We start from the raw sequence: 13,257 nt of genomic DNA on the forward strand, positions 1-13,257 counted from the left end.
CATGTATTTATAAATACTATTAAACTTATATTAATTTATCTTAATGTAATGTTTTTTCTAATGCGTTCGAATTAACTTGAGAATCTCTGCTAGAAATATGACGAATGGTAGATGTTTACCTCCCAATATCAGTTTTATGTTTCAGATTCCTCTCCAGATCCCCTGTTATTGTAAACTGAACGTTTAAACAACTATTTAGTCTACATACCACACATTGCTAACCTCTCCTCCTGTGTAGTAGTATGACAGAGCACGAGGTCATGTGATATGCCAGGTATAGCATGTAGCGGGGGATGATTCATGTCGGGGAAGGCCTCACTTCGGATAGTAGAGTTGCTAGAAAGAGCTCGTATTGAAGGGGATTGGACTCATGTTAGTCAGGTAAGACAAACAAAGACACCGCAGAAAACCCATATATGGCAGAATTAGTTCCAATATAGTGAGTTTGAGAGTGCTCATTCTGAATTGAAGAGAATTCAAGCTTACACTTTACAGGCAACCTCGCTGTATGGCCATTGATTTCCCACCATTTAAGAGAGCTTGTTCCCCATATATAACATAAGAATTATTATAAATATTTGAATTAGTCATAAATGTAAATATAATTACTATAAATATGAATCACATGTAAAATGTAAGACCTGGCTATGTTTAGTACGCGGAACAGTTGCCGAGAGAGTACTCGGTGCTGAAGTTTGTAAGTCTGGGGGAATGTCTGTTGGAGGGACAGCAGAACGGCAAGATCAGTTACAACTCATTACACCTCGCTAAGGACTACATTAACAAGGTAATTATTTAATTGATTAAGTAAATATTATTTATTAGAGTTACGTAAGTTAATTGTGTGGCGTTACTTTTAACCTTGTGCTTTAAGAGAGACGGGACAGGATTGTAATCACTAATTGTAGATTATTAGATTTGAACAACCACTTGTAGTTAAGTAGTTTATATCCAATATTCGATTGTCAAATTTTGTGTAAATTACGGGTCAATTGTCACTTCTGCTCAATTGAGACTGTTTTGAGAGATATTGAAATACGTTTAGGAGGGTAAAAATGTTCCCAGGGGGCTTCACCCCCGCGCCGCGCTGCATCCACCCAAAGATTTTGAGCTGGAGCCATGCCTGAACCACTGGCCGGGATAATGGTATCATTTTCATAAAGCATTCCTAATTGCTTTACTTCTGGGATGATCCAGGAGCTAAGTGAATATTACCTCGCAGTTTCTACATGACCAACTCTAGCGGATATTTATTGAAGTGTTGTGGTTTTTTTATTAATGGCATCGATAGTTGTTCTCCCTTCATTACCACGGTTGAGTCTCAGATTTGATTGCGTTGAACCGTTCTTTAGCTTGTAGCTGCATACTTACATATTGTATGACTTACTAGCGTTACAGGCCCTTTTGAATCTTTTTAGTTACTCATGTAACTTAATCGCGTGAAAATAGCGTTGATGCTTGAAGTTGTTACTTGGGCTTTTTTTAGCAATATTTCTGTGGCTACATATGTTTGTATTTCCAGATATCTTTGTATTCCTAGATATCTTTGTATTCCCAGATAATATAATAATAATAATAACTAGAAATTTATACATCGCTTTATAGCCAAAAAGAACTCAAAATCCAAAGATTCACTTCAAGCCATCTAAAGCGACTCATGAACATGTACATAAGAACTTAGAATTTTATGAAGTATGGTTTGTATGAGAAAGATATTATATGATACTTATAAGAACACTTTTTCAAAGAGATGAGTCTTTAGTCTCTTTTTAAACACGAAAATATCGGTCAATGTTCTCAATTGATAAGGAAGCTGATTCCATACGGAGGGTCCGCAGTAACTAAAACCTCTCTCAGTTTTACTATAATTTGAGACAGGAGGAACATTTAGAAGGAAATATTCTTGTTCAGTTCGTAGCACACGTACAGGCTGACTCTTGATGTCGATGCATTTGGTGATATAGTCTGGAGCTATGTTGTTGACGCATTTGAACACTGTTAGAGCAATCTTATAGTCTATTCGCTGTCTAATTGGAAGAAAATGGGCCTTTTTCAGGAATGGAGTGACACTGTCCCATTTTTTTAAAAGCTTTTCTACCAAGTTACAAGAATCGTACACAGGAATTTTGTACCTTCTTGAGTTTCTTTAATGGGAAAATCAGGTAAACCATAGAGAAGTTCATTGCAATAGTCTAGTTTTGAAAAGATCAAACAGTGAATGAGCTGTCTTTTTAGGTCATAGTTAAGCTTTGAGCCTATAACTCGAAGGTTCCTCAAATGGATGTTGCAACAACTGCAACTGATTAATGAGTGATTATTGAATTTACTTGATCTTCAAATGTAAGGAATTGATCAAAGAGGACACCTAAACTTTTTACTGTGTGGGATGCATCCACAGGGTCAGCTGCATTGTCAAGTTGTATTGAATCGACTGGACATGAAGAGTAACTGTTCTTGGTCTGTACTACAAGCGCTTCTGTTTTGTTTTGGTTTAATTTGAGTTTATTTTGGGTCATCCAGCTCTTAATTTCTTGAAAACAATGTGTTATTCTCTCTTCGATTGTTGACAGATCTCGAAATAGTGGGTTAAACTCGATGTAAAGTTGGGTGTCATCTGCGTACATGTGGATGTTAAATCCGTGTCTCTTTGCAATATGATTAAGCTGCTCCTTTGTGTACAGTATAAACAGTATTGGACCTAGAATTGAACCTTGCGGGATTCCAATTCTAAGGAAGCATCTCTTTGTATTCCTAGATATCTGTGTATTTCCAGATATCTTTGTATTCCTAGATATCTGTGTATTTCCAGATATCTTTGTATTCCTAGATATCTTAAATGTAGTCCTAGATATCTTTGTATTTCCAGATATCGTTGTATTTCCAGATATCTTTCTATTCCTAGATATATTTGTATTTCCTGATATCTTTGTATTTCCAGATATCTTTGTATTCCTAGATATCTTTGTATTTCCACGTATCTTTGTATTGCCAGATATCTTTGTATTCCTAGATAACTTTGTATTGGGAAAGTGTGTTAACAGTGGAAATATCCTGCACTGATTAGCGAACATTTTCATAAAATGTAGCATGATTACAAGACCAGTCGTGGTGGCATAGTACATATTAGGAGCTAAAACAGGGTACACAGAAAGAGAGTGGTGCGTGAAGTGTAATAATATAGTCTCACCTTGAAGTTCATGAACTTTATTTAAACGGTTGTGCCACTACCGCATTGTACAATGTCTGGGAAGAGCCGTGTTTTTATAAGTATCAAATATAGCTTCACCTTCCTGCTCTGTTCGTTCCTGCCCCCGAATGGCATAATACTCCTTCATAATTAATTATTATTATTATTAATCAACTATATACAGCAAACACAAGATAATAGGAAATAAATCCTAAAATCGAGTGGCCGAGTAGTCTCGACTCACCCATAGCTTCTCCATAAACGTCTATCATGAGCTTTGTACACTAAATCGTTGAAATTACTTAAACTAAATCTTTTATTTACAATCACAATAATAATTATAATACTCCTTCATAATACTCCTTCATAATACTCCTTCATAATACTCGCTTCAATGTAGCTCTACTTCAATAAGACAGGTATTGCCATTATTCTCTGTCAGAGATTCGTAGTTCTCATTCTTACCCCAGATTATAAATGTAGCCGAGAGTTAATGTCGGTCACGTGGCATCTACTGATAACATGAGAATACTTGAGTACTTCCTCTGTTTTTCTTGTTCCCGGTCCATCAAGCAGCAGGTCTGGTTGATATCATATCTTGCTTTCTTTCTTTACTCGTCACTTAAATAGATTGCTCTCCAATTTAGATTGATTAAACTTCTGACATACCATGCTTAATATTAAAAGTGTTGTAGCTACCCTAACTAGTAGCTATCCCCCTATTATTAGCAATAATATTATGCAGAATTTATTCTACATGGTTCCCATTATTTATACTGTACTAGCAGGAACCCGTCTAACCCTAAAGTGGTGTCAAGACTCGAGAGACTAAAATAATTATTACCTATTTAATTCGCGTTTTTGACACCACTTGAGAGTCCAAATTTTGGGCACTAAAATTATTATTCCTTGGCCAATTTTTTATTTTTTCATGCTGATTTGAAGGCCATTAAAGCATTTGACCCAGTCAAAAAAGTTTCAGTTGTATATGTTTTACGGTTTTTGCGGAAAGTCGCGTTAAAGTTGATGCCGTGGTGTCAGTAAAATGGCACGGATATATACACATATATATATCGTCTCGCTTTATATATAGTAAGATTGTGATGAAAACAGTTCCAATCTAACCTCTAACCATAACTAGTTACACCACAAGTAACCAAAACTAGAACGCTAACACAACATGGTAACACCACGTGACCATGGTAACACCACGTGACCATGGTAACACCACGTGACCATGGTAACACCACGTGACCATGGTAACAACACGTGACCATGGTAACACCACGTGACCATGGTAACACCACGTGACCATGGTAACACCACGTGACCATGGTAACACCACGTGACCATGGTAACACCACGTGACCATGGTAACACCACGTGACCATGGTAACACCACGTGATCATGGTAACACCACTTGATTGCAGGCGCTGAACACTAAGAACGACCGTGAGGGCCAGTACTACAAGGAGGCGATGCTCCTCCAAGCCAAGACTTGTTACATCCAGGCTAAGTTCCAGGAATGTCTTGACATACTCGACAAGGTAAGAACTTGTTTGCCAGACTCCGTGAAATACTCCGTAATGGTCCTGTCAAATAGTGTAATTAGTATAGGACGTTTCGGCCCTGTCTCACTTGTCTCGAGTGTTTTGCAAGTTTGGGATGTTTCTTATCCTTCGATGTATTCAGTGACTGGACGTTTAAAATCTAAATATTTTGAGTCCGACTTTTTTAAACACGCCCTTTTTATAAGGTTGATATGGAGAGTTTGAGAAAGGATGTGCTGACTTTCAACGCTTCCCGAGCTCTGGCTGATGCCTACGTTTATAAGGGAATGGCTATGGAGTATTTGAAATTTGTGTCAAACTCAGAGGAGGTGAGTTATAAAAGTTAAGAACCGCTCCCACCCCACCCCACCCCCACCCCCACCCCCACCCCTACCCCCACCCCCACCCCCACCCCCACCCCCACCCCCACCCCACCCCAACCCCCATCCCCACCCCCACCCCCACCCCCGACCCCACCACACTCCAAAACACAGACCACACTATAAGATCCCTACACTCCGGGAGTGTAGTCAGACAGTACCACTCTCTGTTAGTCTGTATGTCCCTGTATGTCTGACTAATACCCTGTCAGGACACAGATATAGAGAGTATAGTGGAGTGTTACGAGACAGCTGGAGACCTGGGCTTAGAGCTCCTTAACAGCATCAGTAGGAGCACACTCAACCTCACTCTGTCTGGAGTGTTGGAGATCGCTCTTCTCAGATCATTCCTCCTGCAAATGTCACATGGAATGGTATGAACCACTTCACTGCAGATCCTTATATGTATTATTAATATATAATATGGTCAGATTCATTATTTATATTATATCTAACTTTGTTGAATGGTAGTGTATGTTTTATCATACTATTGATAGTTCCCTCTCCTGTTAGGTAGAGAAAGGGTTGCATAGACTAAGAAGAATACTACAGACCTCTGATATGCCCGGTTCTGACAACCTCAGACTCACCTTATCTCTCACTCTCGGTAAAACTTGTTGTTACTGTGGGTTTAATCTGAAGCTTTGTCTTCTTTTTGTCATGTTGTGCCCCCCCCCCCCCCCCCTAACATGTTGACATAAAGTTGCCACCTTGATTTTCACATCCTCCTCTGCCCAGGTCAAGTGTTGCTACAAGGACTGCCTGACAACCAGTGGTCTCCACTAGTACACAGAGACACTGTTTCAGACACACTTACTAAACGGGGTCGCAACACCCCTACTCTTAAGAAATACGAGACTGTGTTCTGTCCTTGTAACAAAGTAGAGGAGGCGTTGCTATCATTACTTATAGGACAGGTTGGTTCTCTTTTCAAAATCAAATCGAGAAACTCCGGGTATCTAACACTTAGCAGCCCCTAAATTCTAAAAGCAGTCCCTAAAAGCATTCCCTAAAAGCAGCCCCTATAAAAGCAGCCCCTAAATTCTAAAAGCAGCCCCTAAAAGCAGCCCCTAAAAGCAGCCCCTAAAAGCAGCCCCTAAAAGCGGCCCCTAAAAGCAGCCCCTAACCTGTTACCCGGTACCAGGTGCTGCTGTACAAAGAGGGTTGTGTCAGTGTGCACCAGGAGGACGAAGTGGTTTACAAACAAGCAAACAAACAAGCCCACACCCTACTCAACCTTCTCGTCTCCCTTCTCGCTAAATACTCCCAGCATCGGCCGCTAGCAGACGTCATTGAGAAATTCCTTAAGTACAGTCACGATGTAAGTCGTTATCCCTATCTTTAAAAGTTTTAATACCCAAACCATAAATATTAAATACAATTCTGATAGTACCACGTGACCAGAATAAAGCCAATCAGAGCCCATGAATTGTTCCACGTGACACTAAAAACCCCACCCCTCAGGACGAGCACATCTGCAAGCAGTTCGGCTTGTCCCTAATCTCCTCTGAGCAGTTTGTCCGGGGTGCAGCTGTTCTGCAGAAATGCCATGATAGAAATGTGGACGTCTCTATTGCTCTAGTCTTAACTCAGGTAAGAAATGCCATGATAGAAATGTGGACGTCTCTATCGCTCTAGTCTTAACTCAGGTAAGAAATGCCATGATAGAAATGTGGACGTCTCTATTGCTCTAGTCTTAACTCAGGTAAGAAATGCCATGATAGAAATGTGGACGTCTCTATTGCTCTAGTCTTAACTCAGGTAAGAAATGCCATGATAGAAATGTGGACGTCTCTATTGCTCTAGTCTTAACTCAGGTAAGAAATGCCATGATAGAAATGTGGACGTCTCTATTGCTCTAGTCTTAACTCAGGTAAGAAATGCCATGATAGAAATGTGGACGTCTCTATTGCTCTAGTCTTAACTCAGTTAAGAAATGCCATGATAGAAATGTGGACGTCTCTATCGCTCTAGTCTTAACTCAGGTAAGAAATGCCATGATAGAAATGTGGACGTCTCTATTGCTCTAGTCTTAACTCAGGTAAGAAATGCCATGATAGAAATGTGGACGTCTCTATTGCTCTAGTCTTAACTCAGGTAAGAAATGCCATGATAGAAATGTGGACGTCTCTAATGCTCTAGTCTTAACTTAGGTAAGATAAGAGTGCCATGATAGAAATGTGGACGTCTCTAATGCTCTAGTCTTAACTTAGGTAAGATAAGAGTGCCATGATAGAAATGTGGACGTCTCTAATGCTCTAGTCTTAACTTAGGTAAGATAAGAGTGCCATGATAGAAATGTGGACGTATCTATTGCTCTAGTCTTAACTCAGGTAAGAAATGCCATGATAGAAATGTGGACGTCTCTATTGCTCTAGTCTTAACTCAGGTAAGAAATGCCATGATAGAAATGTGGACGTCTCTATTGCTCTAGTCTTAACTCAGGTAAGAAATGCCATGATAGAAATGTGGACGTCTCTATTGCTCTAGTCTTAACTCAGGTAAGAAATGCCATGATAGAAATGTGGACGTCTCTATTGCTCTAGTCTTAACTCAGGTAAGAAATGCCATGATAGAAATGTGGACGTCTCTATTGCTCTAGTCTTAACTCAGGTAAGAAATGCCATGATAGAAATGTGGACGTCTCTATTGCTCTAGTCTTAACTCAGTTAAGAAATGCCATGATAGAAATGTGGACGTCTCTATTGCTCTAGTCTTAACTCAGGTAAGAAATGCCATGATAGAAATGTGGACGTCTCTATTGCTCTAGTCTTAACTCAGGTAAGAAATGCCATGATAGAAATGTGGACGTCTCTATTGCTCTAGTCTTAACTCAGGTAAGAAATGCCATGATAGAAATGTTGACGTCTCTATTGCTCTAGTCTTAACTCAGGTAAGAAATGCCATGATAGAAATGTGGACGTCTCTATTGCTTTAGTCTTAACTCAGGTAAGATACGAGTGCCATGATAGAAATGTGGACGTCTCTATTGTTCTAGTCTTAACTAAGGTAAGATAAGAGTGCCATGATAGAAATGTGGACGTCTCTATTGCTTTAGTCTTAACTCAGGTAAGATACGAGTGCCATGATAGAAATGTGGACGTCTCTATTGTTCTAGTCTTAACTAAGGTAAGATAAGAGTGCCATGATAGAAATGTGGACGTATCTATTGCTCTAGTCTTAACTTAGGTAAGATACGAGTGCCATGATAGAAATGTGGACGTCTCTATTGCTCGTCTTAACTCAGATAAATAAGATGTGCCGCGTCCGGGAACTAATTGTGGGTTATAACTTATTTACTTATAATCATCAGTACAATGTTTTAGATTTGTTAAGCACTCTGTAGCCCGGGAAAAATTATTATTCTATATTTTGAATGTTCTAATTATACACTCATAGATTTTTCAATCATAAATTTCGAAAATTATCTTTAAATCATTGCTTACCAACATTTAAAACATAACAATTTCTAATCTTTCCACGTGCTCAGACGTACGTGAGACACCTGCAACGTCACGCGGACGCTATAAAGATATGTGACGAATGTATGCCTCTAGCAGAGGCCCCCCATGAGAGGAGTAGGGTGTATCTTTACAGAGGGGTCGCCGAGGCTGCTCTCTGTCGATCTTCTAGGTACCTCACTTTTTACACTGTATAGTCTTCCTCACTTAGTTGTTTTTAAAGATGAAAGATATTTTACCGTAGCCTGACTATGAAAGTATGAAAGGTATAAATTGTAAAACAATTTATTATTTACGCGGTAATTATATAAATTTACCCAGATTACGTGAAGATCAGAACTTATACAATAAGAGGTCGATAGAGAGTTTCCAGAAGTCATATTCCTTGGACCCGAACTGTTCGCAAACTTGGTACCACTTAGCTTTACGACTTGCTAGTGTTGGCGAAATAAAAAAGGCGTTCAGGTTAGATTGAATTAGATAGTATTAGATTGTTTTAGTCTACATGAGATAATAATATATTAGATAAGATTGGATATTATGTGTGCGAAGGATTTTGATATAAAAATATCGCACAGGTTCGCACACAAGGTGGAAGCGTCCCCCGGAGTTGTGAACATGGTGGACGTATCGCATTTACTCGCACTGGTTTTATCTGCTCAAAACAAGCTGGAAGAGGCCCTAAACATGGTCACACTAACTCTGATGAACTATCCTGATAACTTAAACTTGTTGATAACTAAAGTTATGCTGGAACGACAGGTTCATGGGGGTCACAGTGCCCTCGTCACCTGCAAGGAGGTGCGTTCTAACTTCTCAATCGTAAATATGAGTTTATATTTGAAAACTTAACTTGCTTATTATAATGTTTTATGACAGATGACCTGACCTTGGTATAATTGTCAGGTATTACTGCCCCTGTTAGAAAGACTGAGCACGAGTGCATCTAAAGAAATGTTAGACCAAACCTATCTTCCTTACTCCGACCAGTGGACCTCAGGTAACAATATCTACAGAGTGTAACGAGAACTTCTGTCTATTCATTTTATATATCTTTTAGGTTCAAATGCCAGGGGGAATTCCAGGTATAGCCCCAAATTGCCCCGAGGCTTGCGCTCCCTTGCTCTCCATTAACCGCTACAATAACCCCTCGCTCCCAGGGAAGTTCCAGTTAACCCAGTGGAGTGACAGGGTATCCACGCACACTACAGCCAGCTTTACCGGCTCCACTATTGGCACTCTGCCAGCCGAGAGCCTGTGCGAGAGTATTGATAGTGCTATTGGCTGCGATCAGAGCAACTGGGGATATCAGGTTGGTTCCCACAGTTCCGGGAGTGCTGCCCCTTCATTCCAGGGATTAATATGGATTTGATTTTCGTTTTGATTTCTTCATTTATAACCGAGAAATGTGAACTTTTGGGAAAACTAGCAAACTGGACATCTAGTAGTGAGATCATTACCAAAAGCAAAATATAGCTCCAAACCCTGGCTTTATAACACGAAAGCTTCGTCTTAATTTTTATTGAAAAGCACTAATATGTCAATGTGCCAACTCCTTATCTTGAGTAGGACTATCTGTACTAAATAAATATATATTATACGTATTCAAGGCAAATGAATTATCAGATGTACAGCTCGTCATTTATAATGAACGACTCTAAATACACCTTCAAATAGAAAGGGCCTATGTTGACATAGGCCCTTTTAAAAAAGTATACCAGCACGAAAATCTGTGGAACCATACCTACCATATCCCCAAACATAAAGTCAATTGGGTGAAAATTGATTATCTTCAATTTTTTTAAAGAGCCTATATTAACATAGTCCTTTTTCAATAAACTGAACTGCTACTGATATTGATAAAATAAAAGGGCACATGTCGACATAGGCCCTAAAAAATTGTTGGAATGTGATGTTTTTGATGATGTTTTTGAAAAGTAGAAAGGGCCTAAGTCAACATATGCCCTAACAAATTGTTGGAATGTGATGTTCGAAGATATAAATTTGAAAAGTTAAAAGGACCTATGTTCACATAAGCCCTGTACCAATTCTCACATGTAAGATGCTTCAATTAATTAAGAGGGGCCTATTATATGTATCAAATGTTATTTTAAATGGGCCTATGTCAAAATTAAATCAATTTGCAATTACCCCAATTAATTGAAAAGCTTCAGGAACATTTTCAGAGTGTCTTTCCATTTAGGATACACAGAAATCAAATTCAAATGCCTATTCTAAAGTTGATTTCCATAAATAGGTTTTTATGTATTATCTCAAAACGACTTTTTTCGACATAAGCCCTTTCTATTTGACGTGACTTCTCAACCTGACATATCCTTAAAATTTTCTTATGCCCTAAAAAAGGTCAGGTCTTCTAAAAATTAAGCTTCACTAAGCTAGGAGAATGTCAAAGTTGAATAATCAATGTATTCGCAGGCTGAAGTTTGGTACACAATTGCAGACGTTTTCTTATCAGAAAATATGATCTCCGACGCCCAGAAGTGTGTCGACGAGATAAAACAGCTCTTTCCTCTTTCTCATCTAGTTTCCTACATGAACGCGAGGATACGTGAAAATGAAGGTATCACTATCTCAAAATTTGACAAAATGCCAGTACGTTATAGCATAGTCCCTGAAACTTCCCTCTCAAACGTAACTACTCACTCCGACCAACTAATTTCTCAAACTAATTTCCTGCCCAGATAACCAGAAAGAAGCTGAACAACAGTACATAAACGCAGTAACGCTCACGCCTCTCCACGTTCCGTCCCTTGTTGCCCTGGGAAGACTACAAATAGAACTCAACAAACCAATACTTGCTGAACATTATCTAGTGGAGGCTACACATCTCAAGGTTGGTATTACGGGGCCGAGGGGGGTTACAGAGATATAGGGGGGCCGGGGGGGGGGGGGGGGGGGGGGGGGTTACAGAGATATAGGGGGGGGGTTACAGAGATAGAAAATGCTCCTTTTATAACTTATGGAGACCCGTCCGCTGGTTTCCAACTAACGACTAATGATTATATAACTAACAGCTCTCTCCTCAGCCGGACGAGTATGAAGCGTGGCACTACCTGGGCCAGCTCCATCAGCTGCAGGGTTGTCATCAGAAGGCTGCTGACTGTTTCCTCACCGCTCTCCGCTTCGAGTCTTCTGCTCCCGTCCGACCTTACAGCGTACTTAAATGGAAGTTGTAGCCTTGACCAGGTCGAACATTGTGACCATTGTGGCCTTGATAGTTTGAAGCTTTAAATGTTGTATCAGTAGTGACTAGTGGTGACTAGTATTAGTGACCAATAGTGACTAGTGGTGACTAGTATTAGTGACCAATAGTGACTAGTGGTGACTAGTATTAGTGACCAATAGTGACTAGTGGTGACTAGTATTAGTGAGCAGTAGTGACTAGTGGTGACTACTATTAGTGACCAATAGTGACTAGAGGTGACTAGTATTAGTGACCAGTAGTGACTAGTGGTGACTAATGGTGACTGGTATTAGTGACCAGTAGTGACTAGTGGTGACTAGTAGTAGTGACCAATAGTGACTAGTGGTGACTAGTATTAGTGACCAGTAGTGACTAGTGGTGACTAGTAGTAGTGACCAGTAGTGACTAGTGGTGACTAGTATTAGTGACCAGTAGTGACTAGTGGTGACTAGTAGTAGTGACCAGTAGTGACTAGTGGTGACTAGTAGTAGTGACCAATAGTGACTAGTGGTGACTAGTATTAGTGACCAGTAGTGACTAGTGGTGACTAGTAGTAGTGACCAGTAGTGACTAGTGGTGACTAGTAGTAGTGACCAGTAGTGACTAGTGGTGACTAGTATTAGTGACCAGTAGTGACTAGTGGTGACTATTGTTAGTGACCAGTAGTGACTAGTGGTGACTAGTAGTAGTGACCAGTAGTGACTAGTGGTGACTAGTAGTAGTGACCAGTAGTGACTAGTGGTGACTAGTAGTAGTGACCAATAGTGACTAGTGGTGACTAGTATTAGTGACCAGTAGTGACTAGTGGTGACTAGTAGTAGTGACCAGTAGTGACTAGTGGTGACTAGTAGTAGTGACCAGTAGTGACTAGTGGTGACTAGTATTAGTGACCAGTAGTGACTGGTGGTGACTAGTATTAGTGACCAGTAGTGACTAGTGGTGACTAGTATTAGTGACCAGTAGTGACTGGTGGTGACTAGTATTAGTGACCAGTAGTGACTTGTGGTGACTAGTATTAGTGACCAGTAGTGACTGGTGGTGACTAGTATTCGTGACCAGTAGTGACTGGTGGTGACTAGTATTAGTGACCAGTAGTGACTGGTGGTGACTAGTATTAGTGACCAGTAGTGACTGGTGGTGACTAGTATTAGTGACCAGTAGTGACTGGTGGTGACTAGTATTAGTGACCAATATATTCCGTTGGACAGATTGCTAAGCGTAGCTGGTTTAACTTTGACAAAGCTATAGTTTACAATTTGAAGTGTATATTCGATTACTTATTGTAGTTTTATAATGAAGTATATGCATGAATATTTCAATATTATGTAGTTTACTATACATTCTTGTCAAGTGTCAATTAATTTTACTCTAACATCGAATTGTTGAGTTCTTATAGGTAAATCCGTCTAGGATACTAGGATACTTCCTAATTCTACATAGGGTTGGGTTATACGATCAAGGTTTCTTGCAGAT

General features: G+C 39.7%; 3 protein-coding genes across 13 annotated transcripts in view; 2 read left to right on the forward strand and 1 right to left on the reverse strand.

The window, feature by feature from the left end:
- LOC134811788 (coiled-coil domain-containing protein 92-like) overlaps nucleotides 1–13,257 on the reverse strand; it is an 85,254-nt gene that overhangs the window by 26,166 nt on the left and 45,831 nt on the right. The gene's annotated exons all lie outside the window — the stretch shown is intronic.
- Nucleotides 1–13,257, forward strand: part of LOC134811787 (cell division cycle protein 123 homolog) — a 32,455-nt gene that overhangs the window by 12,021 nt on the left and 7,177 nt on the right. The window lies entirely within an intron of this gene.
- LOC134826588 (tetratricopeptide repeat protein 7B-like) lies at nucleotides 237–13,105 on the forward strand. Of its 11 annotated transcripts, none has more exons than XR_010161725.1 (19): nucleotides 237–381; nucleotides 656–787; nucleotides 4,619–4,735; nucleotides 4,945–5,067; nucleotides 5,331–5,492; nucleotides 5,632–5,725; nucleotides 5,857–6,035; nucleotides 6,263–6,439; nucleotides 6,583–6,711; nucleotides 8,609–8,751; nucleotides 8,901–9,044; nucleotides 9,158–9,380; nucleotides 9,486–9,579; nucleotides 9,740–9,891; nucleotides 11,016–11,160; nucleotides 11,282–11,433; nucleotides 11,627–11,855; nucleotides 12,095–12,753; nucleotides 12,831–13,105. XR_010161725.1 is itself a non-coding variant. In XM_063839016.1 (17 exons), exons 1-17 carry the CDS (start codon nucleotides 301–303, stop codon nucleotides 11,774–11,776), a joined length of 2,397 nt encoding a protein of 798 aa, XP_063695086.1. In that variant the 5' UTR covers nucleotides 237–300; the 3' UTR covers nucleotides 11,777–13,105. The 11 variants fall into 11 exon arrangements, 1 of the variants encoding a protein (XP_063695086.1); XR_010161726.1 differs by having other exon boundaries at nucleotides 12,260–12,426; nucleotides 12,765–13,105; XR_010161718.1 differs by having other exon boundaries at nucleotides 11,627–11,987; nucleotides 12,293–13,105.

The sequence above is a fragment of the Bolinopsis microptera genome, chromosome 2 (genome assembly GCF_026151205.1).
Source record: "Bolinopsis microptera isolate Bmic1 chromosome 2, MBARI_Bmic_1.0, whole genome shotgun sequence".
Taxonomy (NCBI): domain Eukaryota; kingdom Metazoa; phylum Ctenophora; class Tentaculata; order Lobata; family Bolinopsidae; genus Bolinopsis; species Bolinopsis microptera.

What these genes read in the sequence shown, in the direction of transcription:
- LOC134826588 (XM_063839016.1), top strand. Translation starts at nt 301, where the DNA reads ATGTCGGGGAAGGCCTCACTTCGGATAGTAGAGTTGCTAGAAAGAGCT. An exon ending in CACCTTATCTCTCACTCTCG is followed by an intron (nt 5,726 to 5,856) that starts GTAAAACTTGTT and finishes TCCTCTGCCCAG; the next exon opens with GTCAAGTGTTGCTACAAGGA. An exon ending in GAGGATACGTGAAAATGAAG is followed by an intron (nt 11,161 to 11,281) that starts GTATCACTATCT and finishes TTTCCTGCCCAG; the next exon opens with ATAACCAGAAAGAAGCTGAA.